The sequence below is a fragment of the Mus pahari genome, chromosome 11, assembly GCF_900095145.1.
Source record: "Mus pahari chromosome 11, PAHARI_EIJ_v1.1, whole genome shotgun sequence".
In the NCBI taxonomy this organism is placed as follows: Eukaryota; Metazoa; Chordata; class Mammalia; order Rodentia; family Muridae; genus Mus; species Mus pahari.
Window position 1 is genome coordinate 46,988,091 of NC_034600.1, and position 17,732 is coordinate 47,005,822.

The window sequence follows — 17,732 nt, forward strand, 5'->3', positions numbered from 1 at the left end:
TTGACTGCTTCTGCTTTCAACCAAGGGGCAGTGCTATTTTGAGAAGATTTAGGAAGAAACACACACCTCCCTGTGGCATCTGAAACTCCACAGCGTGGCATGTCTCTCTCTCTGCATGTCTCTCAGTGTGTGCTTCTGCCCAATGTGGGAGAGATGTTTGTGAATGGGCCAAGAAATATGCGCACTCAGCCATGGGGAAGAAAGCAGGGCAAGATTAAAGCTTTTCTAAGGCTGCTATCCAACACAGCTACAAACTTCTCTAAGACGAGCTGAAAAGACGTTAGGTGCAGATGAGAGGGAAATATGAACTTCTTTGACACAATAGAGCATTCATAAGATGAAAAGAACAGAAAGTCGCTGTGATTTTTTTTGTGGTCATCTTTACAAAAATCTTGGTTTTGCTTGAACGAAGTCCAGGCTTTGGGAGCAGAGGCAGGCTTGCAGGATCTGAGCTAGGGAGGCTTACAGCTCAATTACATTTTTGTGTCTAGAAAACATTTCCCTCTTCAGTTTCTTTGCACTGTGTAAGTTCTCTCATCACTTCCCTGATTTTTACTTATAGATTTTTTTTTTTTAATGCCCTCAAACCTGAGTGTGGAGAATCAATATGCTAGACAGCAATAAACCTGCAGGTCGAGATCTTTCTTTGCGGAATCACAGACTTCTGTGTAGGTTCAGCTATGTGGTGAAAAAAAAAAAAAAAAAACAAAACAAAACTTAAGACCTCAGTGGCTCACTAATGATTTAATACTTTACCTCTCGTGGCACTGAGGTAGCCATCATCATCACTGAAGTACCAATGTGGACAAAGTCCAGAAGACACAGAAACTCATTCTCTATCGTACCCGTACGTAATTCATCGTATACTACTGCATGCCTATGCCAAGCACCAAAGGTGCCAAGCAACGACAATCTAATCACGTGACAGGAAGGGAAGATGTTAGAGAAAAGGAAGCAGTTCCTAGGAACGAGGTGAATAGAAAGTTAGAGGACCAGAAGAATGGAAGTGGACATCCTGAGTTTGCCATGTTTTTTATTTGCTTTACTTTTTTTTCTTTGTTTTTTTCTTTTTTTTGAAGGTAACAGTCTGCCGGTTATCAGTCTAGTGCTGTCCATTGGTTCATCCAACCATCAAATCCTCAGTATACTCTGGTTCTCCAAACAAAAAGTCAGAAAGGATTATCCCAGCAGCCTCTGGGGGGGGGGGAGGAGATTAAAACATACAAGCCCCAAGAACCTGGGAGCATCCACCACACGTCAGGCATTACCTACAGTAAAATGCAGAGTATGCACTAGGACACTGCTGCTTTTTTTTTTTTTTTTTTTAATGAAAGATACCATCCTCCCAAACAAAGGATCAGCTATTTGGGATTGACATTTGATATTTCATAAGGTGACTACCAAAACCATCTCTTCTCCATGGCGATGCGAAATTTTTCTTCCATTGCTAAAAATTACTCATCTCAAATTGTTTTCAAATGATGTTTATCTACACTATTTCAGGAACACATGGCTGGAGAACTACATTTACCACGAGAAGCACACTAGTACATTCTGCTACATGACTCAAGATGAAACCCATCTAGTCTGATCACCAGGTATTTATCCTGCAGGCTCCTACTCACCTCCCATTCACACGAGTGCAATGTCATCCCCAACGCTTAAACACATGGCTCCATGCGGCCACTACCTTGTTTTTGATATAAGGACAGACTGAGCTCCCATTATCAATTTTTATAATAAATCTCTTAGCTATTACTTTTTCTATATCTACGTTTTGCCTACATTTAAAAGGGATTTGCTTCAACCTGGACAAACAGCTATTTCTACCTCTTATGAGCAGCTCAGATGTGCTTAGCTGCCTTTCTCATTAGATGTCACATAAAGAGAGGAGAAAGAAAGACACCCAATTGCCTGTTGTGCATATTAAGGTGCTTTTGCTTTTCAAACTCCATTAAGTTCTTATGCGTCTCAATTAAGTAAAAGAACAGCTAATTAGAACAGTCTGCTTTCAATAGACTTAGAACTCTGCAAGGAAGATTCCAATGCCTTCTGCCTAAATACCCATTTCTCAGTGTGTCTCAGGACTAAAGTAGGCTGTAAATTCATTTTTGTTTACCTAAAGTAAATAAACAAGCTTTGCTGGGGTTTGCTTCATATCATGAGACCTAGAGAGGTTATTTATTCTGCAATCATCCTTTAGAAGCTAGAAAAAAATCGAGACAAGGAAAGAGCATGGCTGGTACTGAGATTTAAGTGGGATCAAAACTGTATGAGAAATAGACGAGGAGAAAAAGATTCAAGTCATTTATGATTTTTAGGAGTCTCATTTGGTTGGAACTCAAAGCTCTTATGGAGGTACAATACATTACACTTGTCAATAACACAGTTGCTAATAGAAAATAATGACAGTGATCACCAGATGGCCAAATAAATACGTGATGAGGACACAAATCTTTCACAGTCACATGACAGCTCAGAAAATATGACAATGTGTTTTAGGAAATTCTTAACTAAAAGGCATCTACTAAAACAATTCTCTAAGCAACAATAAATGTTTTGAGAGGAGGATGGGAAGTTGAATTCTAGGTTGAATCATTTATTCTTTGGAGCCTTCTATTATGGAAATTATTGTATATAAAATTAAAGTTTTACCTTTTCACGAAAATTTTTACTATCATAGAAGCCATGGTTTTGGATAATTTACTGGTGGCTCCTACACTACCCACATGCATTCACTCTGTAATACTGAATGTCCTAGCACTTATGCCGGACCATACCATAGACCAACTCTGGGAGGATCATAACCATTTGGCTAAAATTTTAAAGTATGTAAAAAACTTCATTTACCAAGTACAATCGCACTATTGCATGCATCTGATGTATCTCCAAAAGTGAGAGAGATGCTTTGGGAACACAATCCTCACTTATTTAGGCTAGAGGAGGCATTGTGCTGTTATTTTTAAATTCTAAATGAAGAATTTGACCATTGTAAATTAATGCTGTGTGGAGTTCCCAAGTAAAACTACTTGTTCACTTTCTCAAAATACAGGTGTGTCCATTGGAGAGGTTGAGTGACAACTAGACAATGTGTCCTTTTGTCCTTCTTCAGATGCTGCCACTACCAGCAGTCAAGAATCTACCATGAATCCTCTATTTTGTACAACATCCCCATACCAGGTTAAGTTCAAGGATAATGATTTAAAAAGCAAACTAAAGCAAGATACCACAAATAACCAAAAGGCTGTGCCATATCTATTACTAATCTCTTTGGTCAGTAGGTTATTAATAAAACCACAGAAACAATACACTCAAGAGGCAAGAGGCAAATGCTGGGTGCACAGAATACAGACTAAGCTGCCCATACAGAGATATGGGAGGGGGGGCTCAAGCAGATGACATTCACAGTGGGGTGTGCAGGGAGTGCTCCTTGACAAGAGAGTGACTTGTACTTGTACGAGGGCTTTGAGTCTTGGGGCAACCTGGTCCAGCAAGGAGGTTTGGTTGATAAGGCTGGAATTGAGGTGTGCAGGGGGGATACCACAACGAAAGGGCAATTTCTGCAAGGGATCTGAGCTCTGGAGCAATGAAGTCTAGCTGAGACGGGGGTGGGTAGTTAGGGCTGGAATTGAAGTCAGGAAAGGAGTCTAGAATTCCAAGGAAACTTAGAAACTACATTATATACATGCAAAGATGCAAGGAGCGAGACTCTAAAATAAGCCAGCTTGACTTGTAGATGCCAGTGTAAGGCACAAATGTTGTCTTGTGCTAAGTAGAAGAAAGAATAAGTTTGGGAGATCTTCCACAGAGTCAAGTATAATAAAAAGTAGCTAGGAACTTTATAACCAGAGTATAGCAATTAACAGACTAAAACATACTGTCATCCAAATAATCAAGGATTGTCTCCCACCTCTGCCTTCAGTTGCCATGTGACTTGGGTACCAGTATTTCTGCATTATTTACTTTCATTGTTTACAGTGACATAGCCCAGATGTACAGGACCATCTAGTGTAGTAAAGAATAATGACATTTTTTTTTTTTTTTTTTTTTTTGATGAAGGCCCTTGCTACCTGCTACACAGCCCTGACTCACCTCAGACTGGCAATCCTCCTGGGTCAGCTTTCCAAGCGCTGAAATCACAAGTGTCTGTCCATAGCTTTTAGAGACTGCTCCTTTTGCAAACTAACCCTCAACATGGAATTATTTCTTGGATGCAGCTAATCTGACTTGTAAAATAATTATGTAACGAAAAGCCATAAAGCTGTCCTTCTGCATCAGGAGAGACAAAACAGAATTCCTCAAACATTTCCAGACATAATCACTGAAAAGAATTTTCTGTTCATAGAAAATCACAACGGCTTATGGAAGGCGAAGCATGGAAGCCATCTACCTGAGAGAAACTGCATGTGGTCCATAGAGCTCTCTCACTGCAGATAGATCAGCTTCCAGCTGGGGGTGCTTGTGTAGTTCCCCGTCGTAGTTCACCTGCCAGAAAGGACGGTTCAGAACTAAGTGAAGAGAGTCAACGGAACCAAGACATAATTAACCTGTGCAAAAGGCTCCGGCATTACAGGGGAGCCAGCAGCATCTATACCAAGTATTCACACTTAGCTAGGATAGCTCATCGTTTTAAAATTAGCATCCGACCTTTTAAATTTACTTCAACAAGGTCCTCATTACAATTGCAGTCTTATTTTTAGTCATCTATTTTATTTGTTTATGTTATATACATGCATATAGGTATTATACATATGTATTTGTCTATTGAAAATATGTTTCCAGCTGTCCATATGGATATAGAATTAGAACTATTGATCCACTCGTTAAAATAGAGTATTAGTATGCAAGTTTCAGTCAGAACACAAACTTTCTATTCTTTATCTCTTTAAAACCTTGCTGTTCCTTCCATACACGCTAAGTCAGTACTTACCTTCCCTTTGGTTCTGCTATGTAAGTAGTAAGCAGAAGATCGATCTACATATCTTTGATACCAACTCCAGAAGAGTATGGTAGACGGATGAGAAGCCTCTTTTACTCAAGAATAAATCTAGAATTCTAAAGCTGGTGAACCGCAAGATGAGTTCTATCATCCCACCCAAGAGGTGATTCATTAAATTGAAAAGTCTATTTGGGATGTCTTTCTTAATCTGTTTCTTCTATTTACCTTTCTTAAATCTAGTCTTTTGTCTCTTACTGTCATGCTCAACTAAAAAAGACATCTTAAGGAGCGTCATGTGCATTAAAAGAGCCATGGCATACTTGAACACCGCACAACTGACAGTGTGGTTTTCTTCTCTTCATTTCTCTAATTCTGAGAACACTTACTGTGCTCTGAAGTAATCCTTTATATGACATTCATTCCTACTCAGTGTGACTTACGACTACTGCTCCAATTTGCATTGGATAAATCAAACATATGTCTGCATGAGAGAACACTCCAGTGCATTATGCCTTCCAGTAGCAAAGAAGAAGGGACTGGGTCCTTTCTTTGTACTAATGCGACTCAGTTACATCCTAGAAGAAACCCTCTTTCTATTTTCAATGCTTTTGGTGATCCACACTTCAGTTTTAAAACTGATTTTCTGACGAAATGCAAATGGACTGGCAGATATTCTAGACTTAATCTAGACTGAAGAAAAGCACCAAATTCCCCTCTGGAAGAATGAATGGTGTAAAGAAAAATCAGATTTGAAAGTCCTCTTTTCATACTGGTATCGTGCTGTGATGTGTGGGGAGTGTCAGTATTAGACAACTGCCCAACAGCTAGAAGGATACTCCGTAGAGGGAAGCCTACTTAACTGTGCTGATGTTTCTATTGCCTTGTGCATGTCTGATTTAACAAGTACTGATTGTTACATTCTGAATATTTGTCACTTTAATTCTTTTCCACACTAACTTTATCTTTAAAGGCCTACTTTATCATATTATTCTTCCCTCAGAGACACAAACTACAAAGGCATTGATCAAGGAGGTCACAGAAACCTAGGAATATATTATATAGTTGAATCTTAAAATAACATGCCTGATTTTTAAATTATAACATTATTCTGAACAAATCTTATGAGTTACATATCACCTATGTGACATATACACAGACATGCCATTTATGCAGATTTAAAAATCTTCCTCATATATTTTCAACAAGAGATAAATATTTCTCAAGAAAATTATTATCAATCAAATTTTATAAAAGTTAATCATCTTCAGTTTAAAACTAACAATCTATGCTATTATTAGAAAGGACAATATTTTAAAATATTTCTTGTTAAGTCTATGAGGAAAACAAAGGGTACTTGTTTTCGCTATGTGAAATCTAGGTGTGTGTGTGGGGGGGGGGGTTGCTGAAAGTCACTATGAGAGGGAAGGAAGGCAGTCTGGCCAGAGGAGCAGGAGGGAGCAATGGCACACTCACACTCTGATGAAAGTGACGGGGATTATTGGAGGGAGGAAGAAGACCAGAAAGAGGGAGGGGGGAGGGGTGAAGAAGAACAGAGTAGGATGCCTATGTGTGAGAATGTCCAAGTGAAACCCATTTCCTCGTATGTTAACCAAAACTCAATAATTAAGAAACAACATGAAAGGTCAAACAATAATCCAAACCAAAGTCCGAAACCTCTGTAACTAATGAGGGTAGCAGATGATCCCAGTGCGAAGATCTACAATGTAAATCTGAATTGAGAATGTGTGGAAAGTGAAAAACAAACTCCTCGAGTGTTCTACTTACATTCTGAAGCCCGCACGACTTCTGGGCTCCCACCTTCCACTAGGATGGATAAACGTGGCTGCCCGGAATGCTTACCTGTCCTCCATAATAAAATTCTTCAGAGTCGTTGTCACCCTCTGAGTCTTCTTCCACTGTACTATTTTGCCTTGACTCCTTCAAAGGACAAAGAAGACAATTCCTGTGGTCAAACTAGAAAGCAGCCGTAACAGGCAGGTTCGGGCATAATGAGTGGGTTTTCTACTTAACACACTGTCGGTGCCGTACAACTTCAAAACGAAAGAAAGGAACAACGGCGGTAACCCTGCAGACGTGCTTAGCTCATTTAGAGAAGTTTACTGAAAATAAACCTTTCTTAAAGTTCCAGATGCTAACACTTGCAGGTTCACATTTAGTGTGCACTAAACTGTATAATAAATTATGCTTGCAGCTCTTATCTGAGGTAATCTTTGACAGGCTCACACGAATTCAGCTCTTATTTAAAAGTTCTTCTGTATTATTTATCCAAGACGGTTTTCACTTCCACTGCCAACACAAAACAACAATAAGGAAGAGGAAACTTGGAATGCAATGATATAGAAAACCAAATTATGCAACTGAATATGAATGACAGTACAAGGAGAGCTTTCAATATATAGGAATGATTTGCCTACAAATTCGAATTTTGAAATGGTGGTTAATTTAATATGCTTTAACTTGATGTCTGAGTTTTTAATTAACTGAGCCAAACACCTGTCATATATCTCAAGTACAATGAAAATTCGCCCTGGTATGTCATTCCCTGTCATGATTAGCAACGTTTTGTTTTTTTTTTTTTAAATGAAGAAGAGGAGGAGGAGAAGGAAGAAAAGGAGGAAGAGAAGGAGGAAAAGTAAGGAAAGAAGAGGAGGAAAAGAAGGAGAAGGAAGAGGGAGAAAAAGAAAAAGAGAAAAGAAAAAAATCAGCATTTCCTTTGGATTCAGGACTCCATGCATCTGTGTTGCTAATCATGCCTAAATTTCAAGTTGTTAAGGAAACCAAGCAAGGCTCTGGATAAAATGAAATTCTAACCGATTTGGGTCAATGACAGCTTTATTGAAGCAATAATTTTTACAGTGGACAATGAAGGGAAACTCCAATGAATGGTAGGACACTAACAGCAAGCAAGCAAGCAAGCATAACTTTCAACTGAGAAACTGTTGTCCTATTGTGCTTTCCCTGTTTAATGCCCTGACAGCTATTCATAGATCACAGTTAAAAAAAAAAAAGAAAGAAAGAAAGAAAGAAAACAAGGATATGAGATGATGTTGTTTTAAGTTTTTAAAAATAGATTTAAAAACTACTGGAATATAACTCTATTCCCGTATCTATGTTATTTTGGCTTCAAAGACCACACATCATACCAAAACTATATACAGCCAGGTATGCTTTTAATATAAGGCATATGGGTGTTTCTCTGTCAGCTACATTGCTGTATATGAAGAATAAAGAAAGAATTGCATGGCATAGATGTTTTATTTATTTAGGTTCTTTTCTATTAATTTAGGAAACACATCTTCCTCAGGGTAATCTTAACACCATAAAAAAATGTCATGAGTCTGTGTTTTATTTTACTATACACAACTGTAATCTAAATAAGATGCTAAATAAAAATACTTGATTAAAACACTATCAACATAAAAAGGACGAATAAAATGAAATTTACATACCTCCCCATTTTCCTTTTGCAATTTAGATCTTATGGACAAACAACAGTTAATATCATTTGTTTTTCTTAATTCTGCAAGAAAAAATATTTTATATTACTGTGGATTTTAGCACATTATTTGCTGAGCATTCATGAGTTCCTAGGCAAAAATATTCTAGGCTTTCCTCCCCCTTTTGTTAAAGAAGAGGTGTTTTGAAGCCAGATCATACAACAGTGTCTGGCTTTGCATTGTGCATACAAATGTTAACCAATTAAAGAGCAAGCTCAGCCGGGCGTGGTGGCGCACGCCTTTAATCCCAGCACTTGGGAGGCAGAGGCAGGTGGATTTCTGAGTTCGAGGCCAGCCTGGTCTACAAAGTGAGTTCCAGGACAGCCAGGGCTACACAGAGAAACCCTGTCTTGAAAAACCAAAAAAGAGCAAGCTCAGAGATTTCTTCAACTCTTACCACTCCCTTCAGGGTAGCTTGATTGCGCTAGGTTTTCTGTATCCCAGTGGCTCTCAACTGTCCTAATACTGAGTGGTGACCCGCAGCCGTCAAAGTATTTTGTTGCAACATCATAACTGTCATTTTGTTATGAATCATAGGGCAAATATCTGATAAGCAGGATATCTGATATACTCTAATATCCTCTGAAAGGGTTGTTTGCATATCCCAAAGAGGTCATGACCCACGGGTTGAGAACGGCTGTTGTATTCAGTCTGTCTAGCAGTGTCATTGTGGAAGAAAAATACTTTCAGGAGTAATACTGACATGATACATTTAAACGTTATTGAAAAGCTAATATACTTTATATATAAAAATTATATATATATATACATATATGTGCATAAATTAATTTCTGGGAGGTAAATATATGTATTTGCTATATTGAAAACAGAAAGCATCTAAGCAACAACAATTCTAAAAACTTAAACTAAGATGAGAAAACGACAACATTAGTGTTACCTGTTGCTATTCTGTGGAAAATGACAGGAATTGGGTCTGTAGTGACTAGAACATCCTCGTCATTCTCTGAGCTTGACACATACGTGTTGTCTATAGAGAAATATGAGGAAAGACACAGCTGAATTAGTGCATAGCCTCTATAAAAGAAATAGAATTGTATCTTCATCACTTTAATCCCATTCTCATTAAGGGCATACTGCTGCTCTCATTAGCTCCGAGGAAAAGGAACCAAACGCTGTCTTTGGTGTAAATTAAGCATAAAATTATGGCCTTTTCAAAGGTGCCCATAGCTTCTCACAAACGTAGAGATTGTAGAAAGTATTCTAAAACATGCTTTCCTTCTGTTGGGGGAAGGGTTTAAGACAGTCTCCTGATGTAGCCTTTACAGTTAGCATCCTCCTGCCTCTGTTTCATAAGGACTCGACCAGGCCTGGCTCCTCATACATTTCTAATGTAGCCTAAGAGAACTGACTGATAACTGGTGTGCCGCTGTTTGGCTCACGCCACAGGACAGCATGCTGCTCAACATCAATGTCTATTTCAAAAGGCACGGTACACAACTGAGGAGATAACTAAGACACACAGGCCACACACTTGTCATCTCAACACCAGAGAGACTGACATAGGAGAATCAGTAAGTTTGAGACCAGCCTCCTTTAAATAGTTTACTGGTTACATTTGTCAACTTTACACAAATGAGTTATGCAGGAAGAAAGCATCACATGTAAAGAATTGCTTCTATTAGACTCCTCTGTGGGCATTTTCTTGATGGATAACGTATTGCGGGAGGGGGTGCATCACTCGGCCCAGTGTGGGCAGTGCTGCCGCTGGGCAGGTGGTCCTGTGATATGTAAGGAAGTGATCTGAGAAAGCCCTATGAGCAAAGCAGTGATCAGCATCCTTTCACAAGCCCTGCCTCTGCTCCCGCTCGAGTTTCTGCCCTGACTTCCCTCAGCACGAGACTGTGATCTTGGCATGTAAGACAAAGTTTTTCTTCCCTGGGCTGCTTTTGGTCATGTTGTTTATCACAGCAGTAGAAAGCAAGCCAGGACATATGGGGAGACCCTGTCTAAAACCAAAACCAAAAATATCAGTAAGGAAAGGAGGCAGAGGAAGGGATGGGTGGAAGTTCTAGGTAGCAATTTGCTGAAATTGCAGCCTCCATACTGCTGCTAGGTAAGCTGCTATTAAGTCTCACCAGAATCATTCTTCTGTAAATTCATTTTCTCTAAATGTACTACACACTGAAGATTAAATTATGCTTTAAATCTTTACATCTCTTATTTGCTATGTTTGCCTCTGGAACAAAATGTATAAATGTAACTATTTCTCCAATATAGATTTTTAAATATCGTAAAATATTATAATAAAGCAACACCCAGTTGTTTACCTACCTTTGTCATTAGTGACTGAAGGGCATCTGCATGACTGCCAACTCATTAACAACTGTCCCATAAGACAGACTTTCAAGATGGCTGACTGTGGAACAGGTTTTGCTACTAAGTTTGATGAGTGGGTTGAATGCCCAGGACGCACATGTTGGAAGCAGAGAACTGACTTCTAAAAGTTGTCCTCTGACCTCCACATACATGCATGGCAGGCATGCGTGCGCACACGCAAACACGCACACACGCATATGTAAGTATATTTGTATATACACACATACATATATATCCATGTATATACTGGATACGATGACACACCTTCTCAACATTAGCACTCAGGAAGCAGAGGCAGTCTGATTTCTGTGAGTCTGAGGCCAGCCTGGGACTAGACTGTGAGCTCCTAGGTGGACAGGACTACACAGTAAAACCCAGCCTCAAAACACTAACCAAAAATTAAAATAAAATAAGAGTAAAATAATATGAATGCAAATTTCTTATAACACAACTACTGCTAACTTACTAAAAATAAAACACCCTACACAAATAGAAACATGGGTCAGTTTCTGTTTGGATACCTGAAACATGTCTTTAAAAAAAAAAACTTTTGAAATTGGTTATAATAATATTGTGTCAGAACAGTGAGAATCTGACTTTTAATTGATAGACGTGAGTCATTATGGCTCACTGTCTCCTTGAAATGCAGTATTTTTAAACATATAACATTATCTATATATCTATATCTATATAGATTTATCTCTTAGATTTAAAATTGGGAAGGACATTGATAAGCCTAGTGCTATATGTATGAACTGATCCATCTTCACGCTTGCTTGAGTAACTACTTCTTCCCTAAACTAGTTCACATGGGTGACAGCAGCATCTTGTTTAAAGATGGGAAAGTTGGACGTAAGGAGGGCTGGGGACTGCATTTAAGATGACAGACTCCTTCAGACAGAACAAGGAAGGTCTCGGAATCTTCAATTCCCTCTCTGGACTCTTCCGGTGAGTGTCGCATTTTGCATTCTCGTTTTCTTTGTGGGCTTAAGTTTCGTCTTGTTTTCCTCCTTCCTTCAACCACTGGAGACAAGGTTCTTAGGTGTGTTTTGCAGGGAATGTAGAGAGCTTTCTTAAGCTCCCAACCGTATGAGTATTTCTGTTTCTCTTCCACAGGGCCCCACCTTTGCCATAGCTTCTCATGGATCTCTGGGATGGGAAAGTACAGCTGCGGAGAAGCGACTCTCACTGATTTTACTCACTTTCAAGTGCAGGGTCATTTAAGTCACGACATTCCATTCATTGTTGCTATGTAACTTAAGAGAAAGAGTGATTGTACTGATAAATAATAATTATACTGATTTCATATTATAATCTGGATGTCTTCCCTGAATTGTCTCTAAAACGTTGTCATTTTTGTCATATATGTTTGAAGCCAACCCATTATCATCCCCTATTGAAGACAAGGAAACCAAAACTAAAGGTAATTAACTCTCTTAAATTATTTAATCAATTAAACGATTACACAATTATTACATTGTGAAGCTTGAATTTTTTCTGAATCCAGAAGTCAATACTCTGTCACTGGGTTGTGTTTTAAATATGGAAACTGTGATCACTGGAAAACTGCAGCATCTTACTAGAGATAAACACTTGATAACTGTCGAAACAACTACATATTAAAGTCTCTCTGCTTTGACAGTGCTAAGTTTCCAAGTCCCACTGAGGTTGCTAATTCACAGTTACACAGGATGTCTGAGTAGGTCATTTGTAAATCAGGGCTCTGGAGCCACGGGGACAAAAGAATCTAGAAACTACCACTTCATCCCTCTAGACCCAACAGAGAAGAGATGGGAAACTTCAGTCACCACAGTAGCTAAGGCTCTTAAGTAGAGAAGGTGTGAGCATTACAAGGAGTAGTTAGGTCTGAGCAGAGCCGACCTGTGACTTGCAGTGCACACACCGTTTTCAAATCCATCACCACAAACAACATCTTCTCAGGAAGACTCATTGAAGCCAGGAAGGTTACATCGTGGTGTCACTTGATTTTAAAGAGTGACCTATGCCTATATCTATGCCATTGAGTATGGTTGATTCCATGAAAGATGGACTCTAAGTCTTCATTTCATAGACGCATGTTAAGTGTTAAGTGACAGCATGAGTTGGTGAACAAAGCTGTAAACTGACAACTGTTCCTAGGGTCTTAAGTGGGCATGGCATACTGCTCCTGACAGAGGGGGACCAGGAGGACAAACGCAGGGCAAGGAGAAAATGATTCCAACAAGATTGGGGGGCAGCTAACCCTTGAGCCAAACCATCCTTAAAAGGCAGTTAAATAAGCCCAGAGAGCCAATCAGGCAGGGTCAGTGACAGACGGCAGTACCAAGATTACTGAATTCAGTAATTAAGACAGAAACAGTAAAAGAAGCAATCTGCTTAAAAGAATTTCAAATACAGGGAAAGGTCACACGAAGCAAACCAAAGTGTAGGAAGAAAAGAACAAATAGAAGCAACACAACGGAGAACAGAGATAACTACAGACACTGAAGACTACTTTTAAAAATAATGGACCAAATGGTATAAAATACTTTTTTCTAAAAAAAAATAAAAAATAAAAAATAAACTTTTAAAAGATAGATATTTCAACAACATATCAACAACATAGGAACTTTTCAAAAAGACACTCAGGAAGAAAATTACAGAGATGGAATGAACCAATAAGAATGGATGGCAATACTCAACCACATCTATAAAGACAGGCTGGCACAGGCTTCCTTGGTGGCTATATACACGCTCAGAGCCAGGAGTTTCCATTAGCATCTTGCAGTCCATACCACCAATAACAAAACAAAGCACACACAGGTCCAACAGGGAACAACAACATGCTGAATGATGCAAGCTGTCACCTTACTAATTAAAAGAGGAGACGATGCCTCAACAGAGGTAAAAATTCAATACATTCAATAGTCATTAATGTTCTAAAACGCAGTAAGAGAAAAGTGATGCTCTGTTCTGACACGTTAAAAACACCTTATTTGTCATAAAAAGCTGCCAAATTTTCATTATTGAAAATTATTCCAGAAATTCTAGGAAGTTTGTTGGGGGGACGGTGGAAGGGAATTACGGTTATTATAAAGGAAAAACAAATGTAATTTTATATAAGAAAATAATGTCAATCTGAAAAAGTGAAACATGCTAGCTAACAAGTCTCAAATAAATCTGCATTAAAATTTAATAAAAGGGAAAATACTGTCACACTGATGCTCACTCTAGAGCCCTGAAAAAGCACTGATCATAGGTCCGCAGAAGCAGCAATTACTAGAGTCGAGGTGTGGATAATTAGTAACTAAGTTCCATGTCCCTACAATGCATGACTTGATTTCTTCAGCATATATTCTATAAGTGTGAGTGTCATAATTGCCATTTTTTACCTGTCACCCATAACAGCATTTGGAATTAGACTAAATTAAAAGCACCTGATTCCTGTGTGGTGTGTCATTCTACCAGATGCCTCCACCATTTCAAACCCCAGCCTTAGCACTTAAAGCAGAATACACAAACCCATTTCCCTCAGCTAACTGAGACCTGCTCTAATCAAGATCAAGCATGTACCTAAATTCTGTTACCTTGTGGAAATAAAATTATTTTGGGAATTTACTACAAACTTTCTCCAAGGTGAGACTTCAGTAAAAAGAATACAAATTTTAAAAAACACATTTTATTTAGAAATTTCTAATACTAGTGTCTGGGGAGATGGCTCAGTGGTAAAGAAGAGCACTGGCTGCTCTTCCAGAGGGCCTGAATTCAATTCCCAGAACCCACATGGCAGCTCACAACCATCTTGACTCTAGTCCCAGGGAATACAGTGCCCTCTTCTGGCCTCCACGGGCACTGCATACATGGTGCACAGACACACATGCAGGCAAAACACCCAAGCATATAAAAAATGTAATTCCTTTCAAGAACTGATAGTTAGGCGTGTAGTTCAGTGGCCCAGCATTTGTCTAGCATGCACAAGACTGTGTTCAATCCCCAAGACTACACACACACATACACACACACACACAGAGAGAGAGAGAGAGAGAGAGAGAGAGAGAGAGAGAGANANAGAGAGAGAGAGAGAGAAATAAAATTTAAGGGTCTAAAGAAATGACCCAATTGTTAAGAGCACTGGTTGTTTTTCTACAGAACTTTGACACAGAACTTTGACATAGTTCGCAGTGCACAACCACCTGTAACACTAGTTCCAAGGGATCCAACAAGCATATATATGTGCACATGCATGCAAGCAGGCAGCACGTTCATACACCTAAAGTCAAGTAAATAGATCCTTTTTAAATTAAATATATATTATTTAAATGTTTACACCTAACCAAGTTATATTTCCAAGCCGCACTCCAATGACTTGAAGGGGAAAAAAAAAAATGAACCAAGTACTACCTCTTCACCATCAGAGGGAGCTACGCATTGGGGCCACTTGGTTTACCACACCACATCACTACAAGTAAGTCAACGATTCTCTAAACAGGCCTAGCTGTGCTTTTATATGGAAAACATGCCTAGTAGTTATTTCTTTTGAACAATTTCTCTCTCTCTCTCTCTCTCTCTCTCTCTCTCTCTCTCTCTCTCTCTCTCTCTGTGTGTGTGTGTGTGTGTGTGTGTGTGTGTGTGCACGCGCATGTGTGTATGGTGTGCGTGTGCATGTGCATTGATTATTTATTAGGACAGGGTCTCTCTGTAACCCTGGCTATTGTGGAACTCACTATGTTGGCCAGACTGGCCTCACCTACCTCTGCCTCCTGAATGATGAGATCAAAGGTGTGTACCATCACTCCTAGCCTGTGGGAGTTTACTTTTAAAAATAAGCACTATTCACAATTTGTTATGAAGATATTGTCAAACATTTCTTCAGTAGTTAACTCTTTCTGTGTCGATTTGTGGTAAGCGGCTATCACATAAGTCCATGAGAATGCCTACACCAGGAAATCACACTTGGTTTTGGGCCCAGTGTTACAGAATCTCAAAATCATCAGGATTCTTCGTCTGTCTCTACGCCTCCTCTGCCAATGCTTCATGGTTCTGTGCATGGGCGCATATTCCAAATCGCCAGAAGAACGACATGGTCAGAAGTGCTTAATAAACGCTTGAAGGGAAAGCATACCTGGGTAATCTTCTGAGACATGGACCGAGTAGGACACACTGCAAAGACAGGGGAAAGAGAAAGGTTTAAGTCACTGTGGAAAGAGTCATGCTTTTACACAAGAAAAGCTGTCCCCCGTGTTGCCCATCTATTTATACAAATACAAGTGTTAAGCACACTGCCCACACAGAATGTGTGTGTACAAGTGTGTGTGCTTTCATTCACACAACCGTAAAGTAAATCACAGTGATGCCATTTTCAGGCAAAATTATTATCTAAGAAATAAAAATAAAATTTACTCAAGTGGTAAAGTTTAAGAGTGAAACAAGGAAAACCCCATTGGAGTAGTAAAGTAAGAGCAAGGCTTAGTGGGATATACAGGGAGGAAATGAGACGATGAGACCAAATGGCAGATGCTGAGCCCAGTCAAAACTCCAGCTACTGAAATCACAACCCTGAGTCAAATACCAAGGAGTTAAAATATCCATGTCACTGGCACCTCAACCTTGGTAGGGAAATAAACACTATGACCCGATGCAAGCTCACTCTCTTGAGGTTCACTTGCTAACACAGTGGGAACCTAGGACAGAGCAATGAAATTCTTGTTGATCAGTCTACCCCTTCAAAAGGGCCAGTGCTAGATGACAGAGAACCCAGGCACCTAGACAATTATACCCAATTCCAAGTTGAATCAACTTCCACCACCCCATGGTCTCAACCCAAATTATTTGACCGTGTTTTCGCTCAAATCAATGTCTGAATGTCAAATGAACCCCTAATCCATTCCTCTATCTTTGTCCAGTCTGGGAGCCTGCTATAGACTAGCGGGAGCCTTGTTGTTATTGGGAGACTTACTACCTAGGTAACAGAGAAAATATCACTTATACAAAATCAGCTTCAGTGTCAGTTCAGAAAGACTGGAGGTTTCATGTCCTCGCTCTCCAGGTTTTCTGTGATGCTTTGGTGGAGGGTCCTATTATTCTGCCAGTTAGTCAGTAGTAGCAGCTCAGGAATCTTAGCCCAGCTCCAGTTCTTTCCGTTTGTCTTATTCTGTTTCGTGGAGACATGGTCTCAGGCAACTGGGGCTAGCCTCGAGATCAGTATGTAACCCAGGGAGAATTTGACATTGACCCTTGGACTTACTCCCATCTCCAGAATGCTGGGAGTAAGTGTGCATCACCACTAGGAACTTCAAGCACTAAAAATAACAGGAGTTTTGTATGAATGAATGCTCTCTGGAGAATTCAATTTGATTTGCAAAATATATATATATATCTGTAATATATATATATATATATATATATATATATATATCTGTAATATATATATATCTGTAATATATATCTGTAATATATATATATATAAAAATATATATATCTGTAATATATATATATATATATATATATATATATTAAATTTATCAGAAACTAAAGCTAACACTGACAATTTTACTTTAAGGTGCTAATAGCTTCATAATTATAGGGGGCAGTCCCATGTTCATGACCATGCCTAATTTTTCAAGAATCAAACAGAAAACAAAAGCCTTGCAGAGTGATTCACCAGCTCTGGGACCTAAAGCTTGATTTTTGGGTGAATACCAGGAGGAAAATCACCAGGCCTGTAAAATCTTAATCAGTTTCAGTCTGTAGCTTTGCAGAATGCTAAAGGAAACAATCCAGTAAGAACAGGCTTGGATGATTAAGCTCAAGGCTCTAATGGGCAGGGCCAAATGGGAGGGGGCAGGGAGGGGTGGGGTGGGGGTGAAGCAGAGAACAAAGCTTAAGTAGCTCTCAGAGTAGGGCTGGATTGTGCTGTCCATAGTGAATGCTGTACACCCTGCAAGTGATGTACTGGCAAA

At 39.2% G+C, this 17,732-nt stretch overlaps 1 protein-coding gene across 2 annotated transcripts in view; it reads right to left on the reverse strand.

The window, feature by feature from the left end:
- The window catches only part of Parp8 (poly(ADP-ribose) polymerase family member 8), a 167,590-nt gene that overhangs the window by 63,590 nt on the left and 86,268 nt on the right, over positions 1 to 17,732 (reverse strand). For both annotated transcript variants that reach the window (XM_021208723.2, XM_029543922.1), the window contains 5 exons: positions 15,896 to 15,933; positions 9,356 to 9,445; positions 8,410 to 8,480; positions 6,800 to 6,877; positions 4,391 to 4,485 (listed from right to left, as the gene is read on the reverse strand). In XM_021208723.2, the coding sequence (XP_021064382.1) occupies positions 4,391 to 4,485; positions 6,800 to 6,877; positions 8,410 to 8,480; positions 9,356 to 9,445; positions 15,896 to 15,933 (372 nt within the window). The remainder of the gene's footprint in view (positions 1 to 4,390; positions 4,486 to 6,799; positions 6,878 to 8,409; positions 8,481 to 9,355; positions 9,446 to 15,895; positions 15,934 to 17,732) is intronic.